This window comes from Lepeophtheirus salmonis, chromosome 12 (assembly GCF_016086655.4).
Source record: "Lepeophtheirus salmonis chromosome 12, UVic_Lsal_1.4, whole genome shotgun sequence".
Taxonomy (NCBI): Eukaryota; Metazoa; Arthropoda; class Copepoda; order Siphonostomatoida; family Caligidae; genus Lepeophtheirus; species Lepeophtheirus salmonis.
The window spans coordinates 13,450,904-13,473,038 of record NC_052142.2 but is presented as its reverse complement, the minus strand read 5'-3'; the positions used below and the strand labels follow the sequence as shown (position 1 = coordinate 13,473,038).

Below are 22,135 nucleotides of genomic sequence, written 5' to 3'. Positions count from 1 at the left end.
TTTCTGAGTTAGTTTTTTCTTTTTTTTCTGCAATTGCAGCGTTTTTGGATGATTTTTTTACGTTTTTATGCTTTATCTGATTTCCAAATAGCTAGTGCCTCTTTATAGATCTTGGAAAAGGTACCAGACGGTCTAAATAAAAAAGTGAAGAGATGGGATAGATTATGGATCAAGGTCCGGCTCTAAGCTTGTTGGGTCCATATAATATGATAAATATTATATTTCTTATGCCAGGGTTTCCCAAACTTTACTATGCCAATGACATCCTACACATATACATTTATAGGTGAGGCCCCCTTTATACGACACATGTATTCTATTTATGTGTTGACTGAAAGCAATGCATACTTCTCCATCTTCCTGCACCCACCCCTAGCCTTCTCTCAAGGCCCCACTTTTAAAACCATTGTTTTAAGCAACATTAGTTTTGGAGGACCCTACTGGAACTTGGGGCACTACGTATTCTACGTATAATGTGGCTGCAGCCTTGTTTGTAGTTAATATCCTTTCCTGATCCGAATTTTCTAGTGACACCCATTGTTTTAAGTTCATGTTACCAAACTGAGCCTGTATAATCAAGAACTTAGACAAAAAACAGGAACCGAAACGGATAAAGCTGAACCGATACCGAAACCTTTGAATTTAAAGAACTGAGACCGGGACTGATAGAACCGCTGAATATGAACCGGGCACAACCTTAGTCATATAGCTAACTCTTAGAAATAATAAAAAATGAAGAAAAATACACTCCATTCATCCCCTCCGTTCATTCTTCATAAATGAAGGAAAATGATCATTTTTCCGTTCAATCTCCTCGCCGGATATTTTATTTGTACTTATGTCTGTAAAACAAAGTACTTACTTTAAAAAAAGCTTTTAATATCAATTATATTTTACAAAATTTGAATAAATTATGATGGAAATGTACCTGTGAAATATTTCTCAATTATTTAAAAATATTTATATGGTAAGTGAGTATAACATGCAAAATAATCTATACTAATTAAAAAATGATATTTTTTCTTATATTTTATTGATTCATTATTATTAACTGTTGTTTAATCCTTTTCTTTAACTGTTGTTGATTTCTGATCATTTATTTCCATGGATGATTCACTTTTTTGTTCAGTACTTGTAAGTTTTTCAAGATCATTTTCAACCGTTGTCGTTGTATCAAGATAATTAGTTGTTGTTGCCTTATGTTTTTCTATATTTTTTACTCCAACTTCTTTTTTTTTTGTAGCTTTATTCAAGCTTATAGTAGAAATATCCGGAGTAGCTATTGATGTTGTTGTGGAATTATCAACCCTAATATGAGTTTGATTCTTTTTTAAGGAAGAATTAGCTATTGTTGACAAATGTTTCGTATATATATTTTTTTAAAACGTTATTAATAGTTGTATTTAATTTTGTATCTTTCATTTTAGATTTTCCCATACTCTCTAAAATATATGTATCATTCATTACTGGATCCAAATTTCCATCCACCATTTGTCCAAATTTTAACTTTGATGAACCAGGATTATAAACGATCAAAATAAGTCCATTAGGTGATTTTTCAAGATCTATTTCATTATCAAATATATCATCAATTTCACCATTCACTTTGTTTGTAGTTATTGTAATATTATCTAATGATATCGTAGAAGATGTAGTAACACGATTTTTTTCTTTTTCCGATATTTTTTCTTCAGTTTTTGAGTCTAATTTTTCGTCATTTTCTGATGAGTGATTTTTGAAATTATGTTTTTTTTTTTTGTGATTCACTAATTTACTAGATTTTTTATCTTTTGACTTATTTAATGATCGTTTGTTGCGAATTTTTATACTTGGTACTATATTCTGATGTGATTTTTCCAATTTATTGTGAGGTATATCAAAAGAACCATTATTTGTTCTATTATTTTTGTTGAATGACTTTATCTTATTCATGGTCTTCTCAACTCTATCAATCAAATTTTTGAATTGTAATTCGTTATTAAAAATAACATTTTCCTCATTTTTAATTTTTGAAGTTCTTTCATATCTGTTAGGATTCGAACTAAAGTCAACACTTTCTGAATTTCTCTTTTTACGAGAAAGTTTAATTTTACCAACTTCAGGAAAAAATTGGTCCATATTTTTAACTTTTTTATCCATATTCCGTGAATTGTATGTATAATTTACGGATTTTTTATTATTTCTCTGCATTGGTAAATTGTTTATCCCACTTGATTTAATTGCCATATTTACTGAAATTATCATTCAGTTATTAAAAGTAGTCGTACAAAAATTAAATGGTCTTACCCTTTATTCTAGCCATTTTTCCATGTAAAACTTCTGGCTTTGAATATTTTGATCCTTTTAAATCTGGTTTTATAGCTTCATCTACATTTTTTTTACTGTCACTTCTTTCATTGACTATTTCCTCAATATTATTTAGTTTATCTTCAATTGATATCAAAATGTTTTTATTTCTTAACATATTATTCTCTTTCTTCCAATGATTTTCAAAATTTAATATATCACCTATAATTAAGCATAAACTTTGTTGAATAACAGAAGTTAACAAAAAGCATTAAAAATATCTTAAAATTGAATTCATATTAAATAGTATCACTAAACTAGGTCATACAAATCTGTAATAAATAGTGACATAACGATACCAAATATTTAGCAGATATCATCTTTATAGAAAGTTTCGATTTTATTAATTACAGATGAGAAAAAAAAGGATAAATTTGTCAATCATAATTATTTGTTACTAAATTTAAATTTTAAAAGTTAATTACTCTCTGTACTGAGAATCCAATTAATTTCTAGTGCTTGCCCGAAGAATTCAAAAATTTATAAACGAGTGTTCGATTCTGGATTCGTGTTTTCTTTAATCGGAAAGATACTGATGACTCATAATTGACTGAGAAAATATGAACTAGATTTAATTTTCTTATTAACAATATTATTCAACAAAAATACAAAAAAAAATGTTTAGGGAATAAGGTATTTAATGGTTTCAGTGTACATTGTTCAACACAACTCCTACCGTTATGGAATTTTTGAACGACTCATGATACAATTCAAATTAATGGGGTGGTAAAAAATTAGTTATTTCTAGTAGGTTACTTTCAAGTAAAAAGCTGCAAATTTGTATAGTCTCTTTTTCTCCCACATGTTTTAAAATTTTCATACACGACGTTGTCTCAGCTTGCTATTTTATTAATTTGTAACAGTAATTATAAGTCCAAAAATGAGGTCAAATAAGTCCTATTATCCATACAAATAATTATGCATAGGTATCTGTGGAATCGGCAGTATTGACCCGATTCTAGCTGATTACCATACCGATTCCAATATATTGGTACACCTTTAGTAATTAGCCTTTTCACATTGTTATGTATTTATATTATGTATGTATACCAGGGCTGTTTAAAAATTCTGTGCAAATTCCGAAAGATGGCATTACTGGCGCATATTGAGGTTTTTTAGTAAGTGGCATCTCTTGGAAGAACACTAGCCAAATTTAAGACTGATTAGTTTATGTCTTTCTGTTTAGCATACGTTTGAATTGAGGAATCGGATGGAAACATTATGGGGACTGTCTTTTGGATAGGCTTGGCATGGAATAATCCTCAACGACTATCTGGAAAAGGATAGAAATTTTCAGGTGCATATTATTTATGGGACTGTATTAAAACAGTGCTGCAAAAAAAATATCATCATTGACCAACAAAAAAGTTATTTTCCATGACAAAAATGCACAAGGTCACATTTCAGCAGTTGTGGCCGCAAAATTAATGGAAATAGGATTCCAACTCGAGAATTACAAAGCACTAGCAATCTCACGCACCTTCACTTTTCTGTCATCCATCACCATGTCATGGATTTTATCAAGGATTTCTGGAGTAGTTTTCTCCACATAGCGTCCAGCAAGTTCAGCGTCACTTGTGCGTCTTTGAATAAAGACAGTGAGGAATTGCACAAGCTAATAGAGAGAAAATGTAGTATAATGGGAGGTAAAGAAAGCGTTACAAGAGATATAGCAAATTCTGGTATAATTCCTTTTAAACAGCCTGAAATATTACAGGGAGATATGAATTATTAATGGAGGATGTGTTTCGAAGACTGTAGGAAATTTGCAAATTTTAAGTCATTGTATGATATGGATATCAAGGAAAACGTAAAATTGTCAATGGGAATACTGGATAACTCTAAGATAGAAGTATTTGATGTTTTGTATAAAATTCAAAAGTTTTTTGGATCCAAATATAATATAATTTTAGACAAGATCAAGTTTTACTCTACATGTCAAACGAAAGGACATACGTTTGATGATTTTTTGTAGTAGTAGAAAAAAATGCTAGTTGTTCCGAAATGATTGGTAAATTTGATAATAAGGAGTGTGTAGAAGAAAATATTAAGGTAAAATTGATTGTAGGACATCGGGAAGAAGTAACAAGAATGTAGTTTATGCCATTCAAGAGATCGAAATCACATTTCAAAAAATCATAAATGTATGAAGAGCTAAAGAAACAGGAAAAGGATAATCGAACATTAAGCAAAATAGCCGTTAAAAAGATACTCAAAGACAAGTGTGAGATTTGGTAATTTAGCCAAAGGACAAGAGTTAAATATTGAAAAATATAACAAAAGAAAAATGAATATAGTATGGAGATGAAAGAAATAATAGAATGCAGATTTTGTTCAGAAAATTATCTAAGAATAAAAGATAAGTATTACTCAAAAGATCTTGAAGGAATCTAAAGTTAATTGTATTAGAGGAGCAACCGGAAGTTTGTTTCTCGATATTAGGAAAGATTAATCTTACTATAGCTTAACTAAACTATTGATCGAAAGAAGTTGAAGAAGAAATCATGGTTGTTACTCAAAATGTTGGAATGTGTCCAAACTAACAAGCTGATTAAAACATAGCATTTTTAGCGAAGTGGGAAACAAAATTTTGTTATATCAACGTTAATGACAAGTGTGTGTGTGTGTGTGTGATCTGTGGGGGTGGTGTGTCGGTTGGAAAAAGCTGTAATTTTTGGCACAATTTTACCAAAGTCCTGGAAAACTTTTCATGGGACTTTCCTGTAGGTAGCAGTCTACGAAAAGACAAGATCGCAGAGCTGAAGACAACGCTACAACGGCAACAGTCTCTGTTGACCAACCTGGTGAAGAAGGCCAAATCAGCAATACAGGGTTAGTTTAAAGTGGAGCACATTTTAACGAAGCAGAATAAGCCATTCATCGATGGTGGGATCGTAAAAGGAGGTCATGACTGTGGTGGCTGAAACGCTGTTCAAGGAACTAAAAAATAAGGACGAAATCTTGTCTGCTATTGATGATGTACAGCTTAGTGCCCATACCATGGGAGGGAGAGTGTCTACAGATGTGGTAAAAGAGGTGGACTCGGACATGATTAGGTGTAAGTAGTTCTCTATTCAGTAGGATTAGTCTGGGGACTTCAGTGATACAGCCAAGCATACTGTTTTCATCAGCATGTTGTTTGACGACTTTACATGTTTGTGTGTTATCGGAATCTTCAATTTCATTCGAGCAAAGGCAAAGCAACCACGGAGCTTCAAACTGTTCATGGAGGAATACTCCGCAGAACAACGGGATCTCCCCTCCACATCGAGTTTGGATGGCTAAGTGGGAAAACAATACTACAGCGCATTCTTTCCTTGCTGGGTGTAATCAAGGCATTCAAAGAAACGAGGGAGAAGGACACAAAGAAAAGAAGTAGGAGGACACCAGGCTATTACCGGATGTGGAGTGGCTGTAATATAAAATGTTATAGTAAGTGATCCATGATATCATTTCATTTTCAGATGTTATGGTGCATGTATATAGTTTTGTGAAGTGTGAGCAGTGACATGGATACATATATATATGAGATCTGTAGAACCTGTTTATATTTACAAGTTTTATCTATGTAAGAAATTTATAATATATACATAAGTCTAGTCTAAATAATAAAAATGTTAACTTCCTTCATTGGTGACCCCGTCAATACCCGCTCGAACGAATCCTAATCCAATAATTTCCCCATCGAAAAACCGAATCACTCCAGATGTGCCAACGTGTGCCTTCCTCAGTTTGACCAGAAGGATCCTGAAACATGGTTCATGCGAGTGAAGTAAATTTTTCAAATTGTTGTCTCCGTACTCCATAATTATATTATTAGAAACTTGTCACATGAGTGTTTATCAAGGAAGTTCGATATCCTACAAGAATGTAAAAACTCGGAAGTCCTCAGCTGTGAAGAGTGGGGATAAATAATTCTAAAAATTACTTATTTTATATTGAAGATAAAATATTTAAAATCTGTTATCTTATCTATTCCGGAGAACAAGTTTATATTCTCCCCGCTAATCTTACTCCCTACATCATAAAGGAGTCGGGTCTACCTCTCCCGTGGCTTTTTTTAGGCCAGGAATAATCCCCAAGGGACCTGCTTCAATTAGTTTTATACTTAATGTTACCCCCCCCGAAAATGAACATGGTAACCCCCAACAATTTGAAGCAAGTTTTGGAGGAGAGAAGGAATAATGATGTTGTAAGAATCAAGAGCCGTAAAGTTAGTAAAATAACTTCCACAGTAGTTTTACTTTCTGAATTAAAAGAAATCGATATGCACTTCTGAATTGTCTGCATGTACCTTTTTAGACCCCGGTGCCTTCATTGAGCAACTGCTGAGAAGATCAATCACTTTATCATGAAGAAGAATAATCTCACCTGCAGCAAGTGTATCATCTCTTTGAAATTCCGAATTTCCTTGACTGTGACACCATTTTAGGGTAGGACCAACACTTTGGCTTGCTATAGGCAATGCCAGAACAACTTTCATTTTATTGTGATAAAATTTGATTTTCTTCTATTCACCATCTTTGCTAGAGTCTACCATGGCTCCAAATCATCGAAATCTGTTGGATAAATTTCAAAACAACAGGCATACACCTCCTCAAATGGTCCCAGATTCCCTTTATAGAATGCTGTTTGAATTGGATACCCTCAAACGAGCAACGTATGTGTTTGTTAAAAACAATCCAATTAAACCAACCTATGCTGCGGTGTACAATGTTCCTTTCAAGATTTTATCTAAATCCGTAGGTACTTTTAAAGTGAATCCAGGACACCATTGATATTTTGTTTCGGTAGATCGACTGAAACCAGTGTTTGGAATAAAAAAATTCTTTTCAAAACAAGCATGGAAGTTAATCAAGTGTCTACATCTCAGTTTGAATTCAGATAATTAATTTTTATAATTTCAATTTCAAATTCCAAATACTTGTGCTTTTACCATTTTTATTTTGCATACTTGCATTCTCACAATAAGGATTTCATTTTATGTAACCTCGAAACATATTCTAGGGGGGTATTGTGGGATCTGTAGAAGCCATTTATATTTACATGTTTTATCTAGTGTCAGAACTTTATAATATATACATTATTCTAGTGTAAATACTAAAGGTAGTCACTTCCTTCATATATAACATTGATAAGTGAATCAGTAGTATGTCTTAATACCTAATTTGAGATATGTTTAGTAATATATTGTAAATTTTCCGGAAAGAAAGCTCATTTTGTTTGTTTGTTCGAAATCAGCGATGAGAGTGAATGTTACAAAATATCTTGCCCATTTTTCATTTTGTAAAAGTAGCTATTTGTAGGAAAAAATGTTTGGGACCCCTAATCTAGAGCAACAACCACTTGTTAATATGCTTATGAAAAGAATGAATATTAATGACGGTGTCAGGAAAGTTTGCATACGGAAAATTTGTACAGGGAAACAATGTACTGGGATTACTCCCACTGGGAAAATTCGTATAGGACAAGGATAATAGAAATACAAGGTTAGACCATCATGTAATCGGCCTTAATAGAATATTCAATTTGATGTATAGTATTTACTTCTGGGCATGCCAGGCGGATAAAACATGGAACCCCTCATAGTCTATGATGTTGCTATTGCTAGAATTTTCAATTTAATATATCGTACCGACTGCTGGGAAAGAAAAACAGATTTTGACAAAACATGCAACTACTCATTTACTATGGCGTCAATATTAAAACTGTGGTGGAAGTCAAACATCAGTCGTACATGCATTATGGTATAACCTTGTATTTTTATTAACCTTGTTATAGGATAGAGCTCGCCCGGCGGAAGACTTGCCTTCTTTTATTTAATGTAAATAATAATCACTCTTACGTAATGACTAATGTGTTCGAACCAGAGACAAAATAAGTAATATTCATAATGAATAAATATATGATTAAAGAAAAGTAAACAAACAGGACAGCAATTCGGATGGAGGAATTGCTATTCGCTTAATTATCAATTATCATTAGACTTTAGAGATGATGGATTATTCATATTGGAAAAAAATCATGGTTGGACGAACAAGCGTAAGATCAGATTAGGCAAGAGCCATGGTTTACTCTTCGATATGAACTAGGATGTATCAATACAAGAGGTGGTTGGATGTGGCGAGACAAATTACCGTAAGGATTCGAGGAGGCACTCAAGGGTGCACTTACGATCCCACAGTGTGGGATCGTAAGAAAGCACAAGGAAATGAGAGATATAAGGGAAGAAAAATGTACAGATCAGTATATTTGGAGCAACCTCGTCTGAAATAGAGAGATGAAAACGATGTTCTTCGTCTCTTCATTAATCTTCTTTCTTATTTACCGAAAGCTACCGTTGTCACTCAAGGGACTTGAATTACCAGAGTTATATTTTTAGAAGTAGAAATTCATACCTCCAATCGATCTCAAGCCAAGTTATGAGAACCTTAACAAGTGCCTTATAGACTTTTTCAACGAATTTTTGAGTGCATTCTATAATATGATACAATGACATTTGAATATGCAACTTCATTTGTAATAATGGACTTCAGTGACATTTATCAAACAATACGTATAATACAACTTTATATATTCATTCATTCAAATTCTGAATGAGAATCCGCTCCCACTTTATTAATGTGTATAAATAATATTGACTCCATTCCTTTGTCAATGTTTAATTCCATTAATTAATTTATTTGTTTTAATAAATGTTAATATATATTTAAACACTTTTGAAACTCTCGATATTTCTTTACCATTTAGTACTTACAATCTATATATAAACTGTAAAAATGGTTTATTTAATAAAAAGTTAAAGAAACGGAAAGGAATTAGTGGATTATTATAATTATATCAACAGAGTTAACCGAAAATACGACCAAATAACATACTTGTGTTTCCAAAATAATAGGAGAACACGACCATCGGAGCAGTCGATCCAAACCCTAAATGTACGCAAAAAAAGCAAATATTAAATCCCAAGCCCTGACTTCACAATTATCCTTGCGCATTGTTAATTGGACCAATGTCATTCAAGTTAGACGAAAACACTGTATCATTTTAGTCCAATTAATTGAATTTGGCTCGTAGCATTCGAGACTGGAGACAGCAAGTAAATCAAGCTCCTCCAATCCCTATTGGAAGATGTGGATATTGACTACAGATTCTTGAGAAACGGTGAACAATTTTGATAATAAGATAGTGGTGAAAGCGATCCTAAAAGAATATTGTTTTTTGGATTTGAGGGTGCATTAGAGAATTTTGCTTCATGTAAAGATTGGGTCTCTGACGGAACATTAAAATGCTGCCCAGAAAATTATTACTAACTTTTTACATTGCACATAATTCTTGGATATGTATCGATGGCAAGATGATTTATCTTACTCCCAAATAAGTACAAAGCTACATAAAGTTGACTATTTGCTACTTTGAAGCAACTAAAAACATAATTATGTCCTCAAACATTAATTATGAATTTTGAAAAGGCAATTTTGAATACCTTTGGAAATGTGTTTCCTGTAACAAACATTACGGGATTTTTATTCCATATACCTAAAAAATATCTACAGAGACAATGAAAACATAGGTTTAAAATTGAGATATTCCAATGAAGCCGATTTTAATTTAAAAATGAAATGTTTCTCCGCGTTAGCATTTTTGCAATTGCAGATATTATTGATGGATTTGTTGGGATTGTCGATGACCGTGATTTAGACCAAGAGATGGTTTCTTATTTTGAGACACATTACATGCGAGGCCATGGAGAATGGAGAAGTAAAGTGGCACCAACATTCCTTCTTGAACTGTGGAATGTTTGCTCGAGAACAATTAATAACAAAAGAAGAACTCATAACAGTGCAGAAGGATTCCAAAATAGCCTTCAACGCTCTATTACTAATGAACATCCAAATCTTTGGAAATTGATAGATTATTTAAAAATAGAAGTAAGTTTGGCATAAAAAAAAAGTGATATTGAACGTGGCAATATTGTACCCATAAAACGTATTAACAAAACTTGTAATCTAAGATTGCAAGAAGTAATAGCACAATATAATCCCAATTAAAATTTCTGAATATCTTGGAGTTTACATTATTTGAAATATATAATATTATCTTATAGATATATGTATGTAAATAATTAAATATTAAATAAAACAAAATGCTAGTACAAATAATTTCGATCAAATCTAATTTAAATGTGTCTTCAATTACATGTCTTAATTATTAATGGATGCATGTTATAATATCATGTGATATTATACACAAATATTTATAAAATAGTTTTTTTTCAAAATTATCAAGATTTATGGGAATTATTTCTTAAAAGTTGTAGGGATAGAATTAGGACAATTAAAAATCCAATGGCATTAAGATAAATATAAGGCGCCTAATATGTTGAAGGGGTTGGAACATTCGCCAACCATTTGTACCATAATTAACCATATTAGATCATTACATGAAGTGTTGAATAAAAATAAATTATAGCCGTTTCATTAGTGTTCAAATATATATTTACATTTAATAAAAAACAAATAAATTAATTAATGGAATTAAACATTGACAAAGGAATGGATATTAATATTAGTTATAAATATTAATGAAATGGAACCGGATTCTTGTTCTGAATTGGAATGAATGAATATATAAAGTTGTATTATACATATTTTTTGATAAATATCACTGAAGTTTTATGTTACAAATGAAGTTACATATTCAAATGTCACTGTACCATATTATGAAAATATACTCAAAAATTCGTTCAATGAGTGAATAAGTCAATTGTTAAGGTCCATAACTTGGCTTGAGATCCATTAGAGGTATGAATTCCAAGTTCTAGGTATAAAACATTGAGTGTCTCCTCGAATCCTCTTAGTTATTTATCTCACTACATTATACCGCCTCCTCTACTGATAGATCCTGACCCATAACGAAGAGAAAATCACTGCTCCAGCATAATCTGATGTTATGCTTGTTCGTCCCACAATGAGTTTTTTCCAATATGAATAATACATCATGTCTATTGATAATTACCTATTAAGTGAATATCACTTCTTCCATTCGAATTACTGTCGTATTTTTTTATTTTTCTTTAATCATATATCTATTAATATTACTTATTTTGTCTCTAGTTTGAAACCATTAGTCATTCATTAAATCAAATAAGTAAAATTATTATTTATATTTAATAAAAGAAGGCGAGTCTTCAGACGGACAAGCTTTATCCTATACAAATTTTCCTAATGCAAGTAATCCTGGTACAAACTTTCCCTACACAAATTTTCTATAGGCGAGCTTTCTTAGATCCATTAATAACATATGGAAGTATAATAGATTTTATAAGTCATACTTATATAATATGGTTTAAATTGTTTTGTTTCTTGTATATTTGTCATACCTTTTTTAGAAGAATTATTTTATTGTCTGGACATTTGTAAAATTGATTAATACAATGAATTGCGAGAATATATTGACAACTGTTAGAATCTGAGTCTTTTGCATTTGTGGCCATACAATCACCTATTGGAAACCCTAATAATTTAATAAAGCTAATGATATAAACAAAATACCATCAAATCTCCAAAAAATGAATTAAGATAAACATTCTATATTAATAACGGTTGACGATTCCAACCCCTAGAAATTAATCCAAGAATCTACTCTCATTACTTCAACTATGGAGGAAGAAGCTGCTATCAATAAAGAACTCAAAATTTAACTTAAACATAGATAATTATATAATAAGTTGTTTGATTTGCAGATTGCATTATCTCCACAGAACTAATAAATATCCCAGAGCTCCCAAAATGACTGCAAAATAATTTAAGTTTGTTTGTTGAAGAAAAGGGATATATTTTAAATATCTCAAGACACATGAAATAGGTCATTACAGTATTAGAAACTGTCATCCTTGTTATTGCTAAAAAGCACCGCGAGATCATTCTATTTCTTATGTGTTCTAAAAAATCATACTACAAAAATATTAAAAATTACTATGATTTAGATTTTAGATAAAAATAATTCGATGTATAATGATCAACATATAGAAAAGAATATTTAATGTATAAAATAATTCCACAAAGAATGTAAAAACAGCTCATTCTAATTCACAATTTAATTCTTTAATTAATGTTAAAAACAATTATTTTCCTACAAATCACTTCAATGTTATTAAATACATAGGTATTTGAGGGACTCTTATGTATTATTTAGTGAGCCCATTTGAGTAGAAAGTTATCAAGATAGGAGCACTACTTGAATTTATTTCTAATATATCTCTTATAAAACAAGAAACTGTCTCTTGTCATCTTAACGTTCTGAGAATAAACGTTGCTGATGATCTCACTTTTACAAGAGAAATGTATGTTATTTTTCGTTTATTGAGTTAAGACAACAAATATGGCACTAAACTTATGAAGGTTAAACAATTAATTAAATCAGAGAGCCACTTCAACCAATACTTATAATTATCCGAATTATTTAAAAGATGCTACTTTTAGAGAAAGTTACCTGATTATATTCAAAAGACCGTTTCAAATCCTGATTACTGTGTCTTATTATTCTCAACTCATGAAAGAAGAGCAAAGAATCTCACCAGAAATATCAATATATTTGACAGTGTAACAAAAGCAAGAATATAATTCTTGAAGATGTTGATCATATAAATTATGAAATAACATCCATCTATAATGTTATATTTGAAAAATTTGACTAACAATCTTTGGGCAAGAGAGAAAAGTGGGGATAAGTCCACATAAACTTAAAGATAAATTACTGACAGATATGGACTTCTAAGGAAAACAACATATGAAAGATTCATCAGTCTATGATTTCACACAAAAACGCTGGTTTGTTGAAATACCACAGAAATATCTTAATGCTAAAGTTCCCCAAATGAGTAATGATTATAACAGAGCATTAACTATTTAGAAAAAGGTTACGCCTAAAATGAAATCAGAGCATCTATCATACGTGGATGATACTTATAAAGACCTTATTAATAGCAGAATTGAGGAAATAATTTCAACAAAGTAAAACAATAATTCAATATAAATCTAAAAAATAACAATATAGTAAAACTGTCGTAGGGGTCGGACAGTATTACAGTTACGAATACAGGAGAAACATAGGATAATTTTTTTTTTTTTTTATTATTATTTTCTTTTTCACTAAAGAAACGAATGATCTTATGAAAAGAAAATAACTTAGGCAATCCATAAATTATAAGGTTATCTGGGACATAGGTTGGGAATACAATGTAGATGTTACAGAGGTTAACGTATTGTTTCTCTGAAGTTACAATTCGCTCAATTAGAGATACTTCCTGGAAAGATACAAAGCTTTACAACCTGAGTGTCTATCAATACCAGTAGAAATTGAGTTGGATATGCAAAGATTTCCTTATAAATTTTGAAATAATCAGTAATATATATTAAATTGTTGTTTTCTCACTTTCAATTATATTCAAACCTGATCACTCAACTTTCGTCTAAAGAAAAGACGGAGTTTGTTGCGGAGTTATAATTGTCAGTACTTGTCGGACTCCGAGTGGAATTGGGGATCAACATCAGAGTAATATCCTTGTTATTTCATTCTCTCGTTCCTCTCTTGTAACATATGATTATAGCTGATCCAATGAAACATCATCAGTATTATTCTTTCTCTCCTCCAAAATATTCTTCAAATGGTAAGGGTTACCATGTTGATATTCGTTGTTTTTTTACATGTCCATTGTATACAAGATTTTCATCACTACTCATGATTAAAGCATTAAACCAAGTAGCGCATGGAGATCCAACGTTATCGATAGCTGAAATATGCCTGTCAAAATTTACTTTTTTTTTTGTCTACTAGAGGAAGCATTTTGATATTACTTTTACCTACAATAGAATAACAAGTGTAACTACTAGCTAGAAACTAGAATCTATTCGTGTATTGTTAAATATAAAGCTCGAGTTTAATTATTTTAGTGATAAAAGTAAAAAAATCAACCTAGTCGTTTAGTGATAAATTATTTCCCTAACTATATGTTCAACCTAACTAGAAGTACACACAGTCGCAAACCATCTTTATATAAGTAATAGAGTTTATCGCAGACGAAGGTTTTTGTATATATTCTTTTATAAATTAAAAGAAATAATGTTTATAAATTATGCTTGAGCTTGTGTTCCTTGTTTCAAACTTGTTTGAAGAAAATACCTTATTTTCTCTTTATGTTTAGATTCATTTATGGGAAAATACAGACTTCATACATGTATTGCCACAGGAGATGATCGACTCATGAAGAATATGCCTATATACAAGACGTAAAACTTATCAGTCTCCAATAATTTTAAAAAAATAAGGGAAACAATATAATGACAGTTGTCTATTTAAATTTTTTTCTAATGTCGTTTGCTATTAATACCATATTTCTAAAGTTTTTAGATATTTCAATCATCAATATTAACTGTATTTATTTAGAATTTATTTTAAAATGTTATGCGGTCACATTATGCATTTCGAGCTCTTGGTATAATAGCCAATTAAAGGTCGTTTTTTCGAGGAGAAATTCTTTATATGTGCCTTAAAAAGGAAACTTCATGCAAACCACCATTGAAATTCCAGGATATTTTTTTTTACCAAAAACAAAGATCCAGGAGATACATTGGAAGACAATGGGATCAAGTGATCACACTTATCTAAGGAGTTACGAAGGAATTGGAGACTTAATAACATAAATGATCTGCAATAAAACTACTTCCCCCTCACAAGAGCGATGCTGAAGCGGTGCCTTCAGCTCTTTTCATTTTTCTCTGTAGGTATAAAATTCTAATCTTCAAAGATGGTAGAGGCAAATGCGAATAATTTGAGAAAAACTTATGCGTTTAGGAATATGGATATGTAATCCTATCTCCATGCTCCTACCTCCCCTCCGAAAAAAAGATGCTAAGCCTAAACGTTGACTGCATCAGTATGAATTTCTAAATATGGATCAAATTTCCGTAGAATATGAGGGTCCGGTCTATTAAATTTCACCATCATTTTAAGTCACTCAGACTGTTAGATATCAATAAGATTGACATGAAAGTAGCCTCCACCGCTTGGAGGGTTCGGCTTCAATTTTTGATCTTCGTTTCTTTGCTGCGGCTTATTTTTTAAGAAGTCGTTTATTCCCTTAGATGTTTATAGGGCATCAAGTAACTTCCCACTTGTATCCAAAGAATCTCTTTTGGAGGTGAGGTCAGCCTTGCAGTACTTCTCCAGCTTTGCTATCAGGACTCGTCTTCTGCTACCAGTTCCTAACCATGGACAGCATCCTTCGTTTTGATCCAACAACCCTCCATCCTCCTTTCAAGCATGGATTGCCCTTTGCTTTCATGACATAACAATTTTTAGGTTCCAGTTTAAACTCAGAGGATATGCTTGGAATTGGATCGGGCTTTAGATACTTTTTGGGCTTTGATCATGTTCTTGGAAAAAACATTTCTTGATCAAAATATTCAAAACGTAAGATAATTAATTTTTAAATAAAAAGATTCTTAGAAAAAGAAATATACTATATTTATGTGGATTTCACTAAAAGGTTCCTAGGTTAGATGTAGTAATTGTAATACCACAATGTTTACATATACTTAATCAGTGCAACTCCATCAACCCATTTAATAAGGTTAATAATTTTGTTATAGTAAATATAAGTAAAGAAATACTTATTCTATCATTGACTATTGACTAAAATAATACACATCTTCCTTTATCAAGAACGTTATCAATTCCCGCCTTTATTATTCAATATTAATATAATATTAGATACTGATAGTCGAAAGAGAACTAAATAAAATGCCTAAAATAACGTCTGCTCCTGTCTGGATTTCTGGAAATTGAGAACCAGGAATTTGGTAATACTTACTGGAAGAAAAACAGATGGTGTGTTGAGTTTGTCGATGTAAATTTGCCTTTAGTCCCCCGTCTAAAATTAAACGCCACTCATCATCCTCATCTCATATCAAGAGCATGTATATTCATCTAAAAAATCAGGTTAATGAGAATACATCAAGTGAGACTTTAACTCTTATCTCACAAAGATGCTTATTGCATGTAATATACCCTTATCCATTGCTTATCATCCTACGTTTAAAAAATTTATGGAGAAATACATGGGTAAATTCTTCCCTTCCCGAGAAAACATCATTAATAAATGGAGGATGTTTGTAATGATGTCATTTATAGAAATACCCCCATTGTAAATTGTGAAGTTAAGATAATTTTCAGCATGTTTAGAGTCATCCACACAAAATGACGAAATGGAACTCTGAATTTTGTACTATCTAACAGTAAGTATTATTTTTTTTTTTAAATGTAACCATAAAATATGATTCTATTTTAGCTATAATTATCAAGAATTATGATACACAACTCATTCAATGGCAAAAACAACTCCTTAATTGGTAACAACAACGGGGGTTCGCAACTAGTTTGTCTAACACTAGTTTCTTCACTTAAAGACTTGGGTATGATCGTTAGGTTTTCCAATATTACATAGTCAATAAATAATTTTTTTTTGTCACATAAGGATTAGCTATGGACGTTTTCAAAGCTACTGTAACGGATAAAAAACGTATATACCAATTATACGAAGTATATTTCCATTAAACATTTTACTAATATATACTTTCGTTATACCCTCAAAAATCATAATAATGGAGGCAGCTGATAATCACATCAGTATTATAAGCAATGATACCATAAATCTTTCTCTTCCTTCTCCTTACACGAGTTTTTCTCTACAGGATTATCAACATTGGCAATTAAAGGAACATTAAAAAAAAAAAAGTAAATAAATAAATAGAAGCTGCCAATGCAGAGTTCAATTAGAAATTCAAGGCGAAAATAATTAAAAGATCAGAAAGCCCCTATCCACATGGTAAAAAAGGGTGACGGATCATCGAAAATATTCGGGGATTATATACTTTTAAATAATCAAAAAATCCACAACAACTATACGCCCCCCCAAATTCATGATCTCGCAAACTTTCTGCTGAGTGTGAACTTTTTTCTAACCTGGACCTCACAAAAGCATACCACCAAATTCCCATGCTTCGTAAGGATAGACACAAACTTCAGTTTAGACCCCTTTCGGTTCATTTTTATACATTATAATGTCATTTGGACTAAAAAATTCAGGAGTATCGTTTTAAAGATATATTTATTCAATAATGCAAGGGTTAGACGGAGTTTATGTAAATATGGACGATTTATTAACATCTGGTAAAGCAGTGAATCATCAACAGTTCCTTCGACAGGTATGCATGCGCCTAAAACAAAACAATCCAATACTTTACGTGAACAAGCGTGACATTGGAAAATAGGAGGCATAGGAGTGGTTATGAAACAAGAAATTGATAATTAAAGGTAGTAAGCTTGACGTACTAATATATTACAAGCCGATAATCGATGCATATAGAGAAAAAAATCCAAATTGCACAATCTAATTTCAGAATACAGCTACAACTTGGGTTACAAAAAAAGGTATAACATTTTTATAGCCTACCTTTTATCACGTCCAATTACGTCTATTGAAGTTAATAATCCAATTTTATTGGTAATGGATAAAGAAAAAACCAAATCAATACATAAAGCCACTGAACATTGAGTAATAACAATGATTAAAAGAATCACCAAAGAGTGTAATCAATGTCAAAAGAGCAAAATCAATATGTTCCCTTTAGCCTTCTAGTTACTCTATCTGCTAGATTTAAGAACATTTCGGTCGATATTGTTGGGCCATTTCAAGGATCTAGTAAAAAAATCAAACAAATACAAGCTCAGTTGCATTGACTATTAAAGCAAATTAGTATGTGTTGAACCAAACTTCACAAAAAGTGTTTAAAGCTTTGATGAAGTGTTGGCCTTAAAATCTTGGTGTACCTGACACTATTCATTCGGATAGAGGTGGATAATTCGTAGATGCGATATGGTCCAATGTCATCAAACATTTTGGGATCAAACACATAGCTAAACCGTCCTACAGACAATACGCTAATGGATTACTAGAGAGAAGGTATAGAAAACTAAAGAAATTAATTAGAAAAACGATGGTAAATGGGATAAAAATCTTTCATTATGCTTGTTACAGGTTAAAAGCAATCAAATGACTGATAGTCAGTTTACCCCAGCAAAAATGGTATCAGTGGAAAATGGCGAAGCTATTGAAGAACCTTGTATAGATTCAACATCAAAATGAGTTCGAGAAATTTTTCGAGCTATACCTTATCCTGGAAGTTATCATCAAAACCAGAACAAAGTTTGGACTTCGAAATATGAATTTAAATGTAAGAGAGTTTTGGTAAGGAATGATAGAAAATAGAATGTTATTTGGGTTCATATTCCGTTTAGGTTAGAAATAACTCAACTTTCGAAGCATAAATAAAAGGATCTCCAGATATAATCCGAGCTCATCCGACTGAAACCTGGGTTGAGCTCATCAGAATTTAAAAAAAATATATTTTCTGTGTGTCGTATGGTTATGCTTAATCTATAATCTTGCGCATTTTTTTGTTTTTGTCGTTTATTGTTGCGTGTTGTTGGATTTTTTTTTTTTTTTCACAAAGAGAGAAATTAAGTAACCATGGTTAGACATGAAGGTGGCACCCCTGATCCGAGGAGGGACCAAAGGGAGTGAAGTAGTTAATAAAGGAAGATATATAATAACTAAGTGTACTCACCTTAATTTAATATACCAAGTCTCGTAAAGGCCCGAGCACATAAATGTGGTGAGCCTCAGGATTCAGGGAATAAGAGCTCTAAGTCTTTTAAGAAATAGCCGCAAAAACAATATTATGCAGGTCGTGGGGTACGTGTTTGGCGTACCGAGAGAAAAGAGAGCAATGCACGGTGTGTTTAAGGCAGGATTAGGTTTTTAAAAAATCTCCACAAAATCTGTTTGTATTTATTAAATCTACATAGTCTTGCGGTTCTAGATATAAACAAAATTAAAATCGTAACCCTATATCCTAAGAAGTTAGCCAAAAATAATGAATTTAGATTTTATTCATATAAATTAGTCAAATCTATGTATTATATATAATAATGAAATACGTAAATGCATTTGTTTTCTGTTTAAATATAATCTTCACGAATATATTAATCGTTTAACAAGTTAATATAGACATTACTACGCAATTAACTTTACTTTCATAAGCTGCAGAGTACTTTAACAGATTGCTAAACACAATTACTTATTAATGATTGACAATCACAAACGAAATCTTATTTTTATAGTTCATATAGAAGATTTATGCCATATTATAAAGATTCTCATGTTGAAAACCTCTGTAAGCTCTGCTTGGCATGTGTTAGAAAATATGATAGACCAGCATCTGCGACACAAAAAGATGTTGTCCAAAATCAATTATTCAATTTCTATACAGAATTTGCCAATATACTACCAACTGGAATTTGTTCAGGATATCGATTGAAATTTGCAACTTCACAAAAAATGGTAACGTTGTCCACTCTACTATTGATGAAAAAACACTTGTTGATCATTTTCAAAGAAATTTGGAGTTGCCAAAGAATTTCAAGCAAGTGGAGTAACAAAATGTATGATTATTGTTATTGTCCAAGACATACATTAAACCTATAAGACCATCAAAAAATGCTGGAACTCATAGGCACAGAAAAAATTGAATTTACTTGTGCAAATTTGTTACAAAATGAAAAGAAAAAGAGCAAAATATTTTTTAATTGTATTCACCCTCCTCTTCTACATGGAGACTTTGATATACAGCTTCTGAAACTCATTCCTCCTCCAGAGCTGCATTTCTTGTTGGGAGCGGTTAATCAAGTCTTTGATGGACTGAATCTTGCTTGGGGTAACAATGAAGCATATAAATGGGGTACAAATCACAATATAATTAGGATTGGCTATCGAGGGGTAGTATGGTAGGGAACCAATGTAGGAAACTCTTGAACTGATGGATAAACTACAGGACTTTACTTTGCACTCTTTTATCAAGCTCTTTATGTCTTTAATAAAATAAGATAAGGTTGTTTTAGTTAAGATTTCTCGTCTAGTACTGAGTCTGATATTGTGGAAATTCAAGAAATATTTTCAAAATTGGGACTAAAATTTACTCAAAAATTGCATTGTATTTTCAAACATATTGCTATGTTTTGTAAGAATGAAGGTTGTGGACTTGGTCCATATTCAGAACAAGCAAGTGAGAGTATACATGCCGATTGTTGGAATAGTTTTAAAATAGAAGACACAAACGAAAAATTTGGAGATTTTTTGTTGGCTAGTACAGTTAAATATAACTCACTTCATCTTTAAAAATTTAGAAATATTTTACATATAAAATACATACATTATAAGTATACAGCTTTTTATTGAATGTGTGAATATTATTGAAATGAGAATACAATCTACCTGAAATAAATACACTTTGAAACTATATATGCTTCTAACGTTGATGTTTTAATGACTTATGAAGCAAAAAATTGGTTTAATTATAAAAATGCTTGTAATTCCATTGGATATAGGGTTACAATTTTAATTTTTATATATATCTGGAACCCTAAGACTATGTAAACTCAATAAATACAAACAGATATTATGGAACTTTTTTATCAACCAAATCCTACTTTAAACAAACTGTGAATGATTAATAATAATGGACTTATTTCTAAAGAAGTGGTTTCATAAGTTTGTATCTTTTCTTTATGAGTGTCTCATTTATAAGTAGAGAAAAATGATTTGACGTGATATTTCTCTCGAGTCTGGAAGATTCTTGTAAATTAGGAGTTTAATTTGCGTCAAAAGAAATTATTTTAACTGTTTTAGGTTAAACATCCCTTACTAATTTGATTTACGACATTTCCAAGGGGATTTTTTAACTCTTATTACAGTGCGTCAACATTCTATGTATATATTTTTGTAAATATACCAAACACATATTTATATTACATAATATATCCAAAATATTTAATAAATGTATTAAAAGGATTAAAAATAAATAAATTAAACCTTTAATCATGATTCAATAAATTAATTAACTAAATAAATGTACTTTTCCATATTTAAAAAAAAAAAAAAAAAAAAAAACTTACTCTGTTTACCATTTGTATTTCCTGAGATAAAAAGTATGAAATATAAATTAATTAATACTTTTACATACATCTCTCTTATAGAATTAAATTCACAAAACTATTAAAGTTTCACTTTTTCTTGTTCAAACTGTCAAATGAAATTGAATTGAATTTGTATTCTTTTTAAAATTTTCCTCATCAAAAATCATTTTTCTTTGTATAATGTAACAAGATTCTCCATCATAAATAATTCCAATCAAGTCTACTAAATTAAAAAGGTTATTAAGGTTTTTTTTTTGTGAAAAATTCATTAATTTATTATACAAGAAATAATAAAGTTGAACTGTAGTAAAATATAGACATTTATATCATATGTTATCTAATCTATAATATATGGTAACATAAATTTGGAAATGACATAAAAATGCCAATAAGTTTCTATCAGAGGTTTTCTAATACTTCTTATTTGTGCCTCACACAAATGATAACAAATAAATCTCTTAATAAATCATTTATCGCCTATGTTTGCCTCTTATTTATACATTTATAGAATAATAATTTATTTTAATTAAATTAGGAAAGTGAACTTTTATGAGTCCATAGATGGTTATAATATTTTTTATTTTCAAGCCAATTGAGGCGAAACATGACTAAAAAGCTGTTTCTTCAGAATTGTAAGATATATTAATTATGTTCATTAATAATAATTAATGTAAATGATAATATATTAAATTAA

The 22,135-nt window shown here is 30.9% G+C and overlaps 1 protein-coding gene across 1 annotated transcript; it reads right to left on the bottom strand.

Moving 5' to 3' along the window:
- Positions 1–870: 870 nt before the first annotated feature.
- LOC121126905 (uncharacterized) lies at positions 871–21,579 on the bottom strand. The gene is made up of 3 exons (XM_040722265.2): positions 21,421–21,579; positions 2,287–2,508; positions 871–2,231 (listed from the first exon to the last, which is right to left on the bottom strand). The coding sequence occupies exons 1-3, from the start codon at positions 21,488–21,490 to the stop codon at positions 1,342–1,344; spliced, it is 1,182 nt and encodes a 393-aa protein (XP_040578199.1). The 5' UTR covers positions 21,491–21,579; the 3' UTR covers positions 871–1,341.
- Positions 21,580–22,135: the final 556 nt, after the last annotated feature.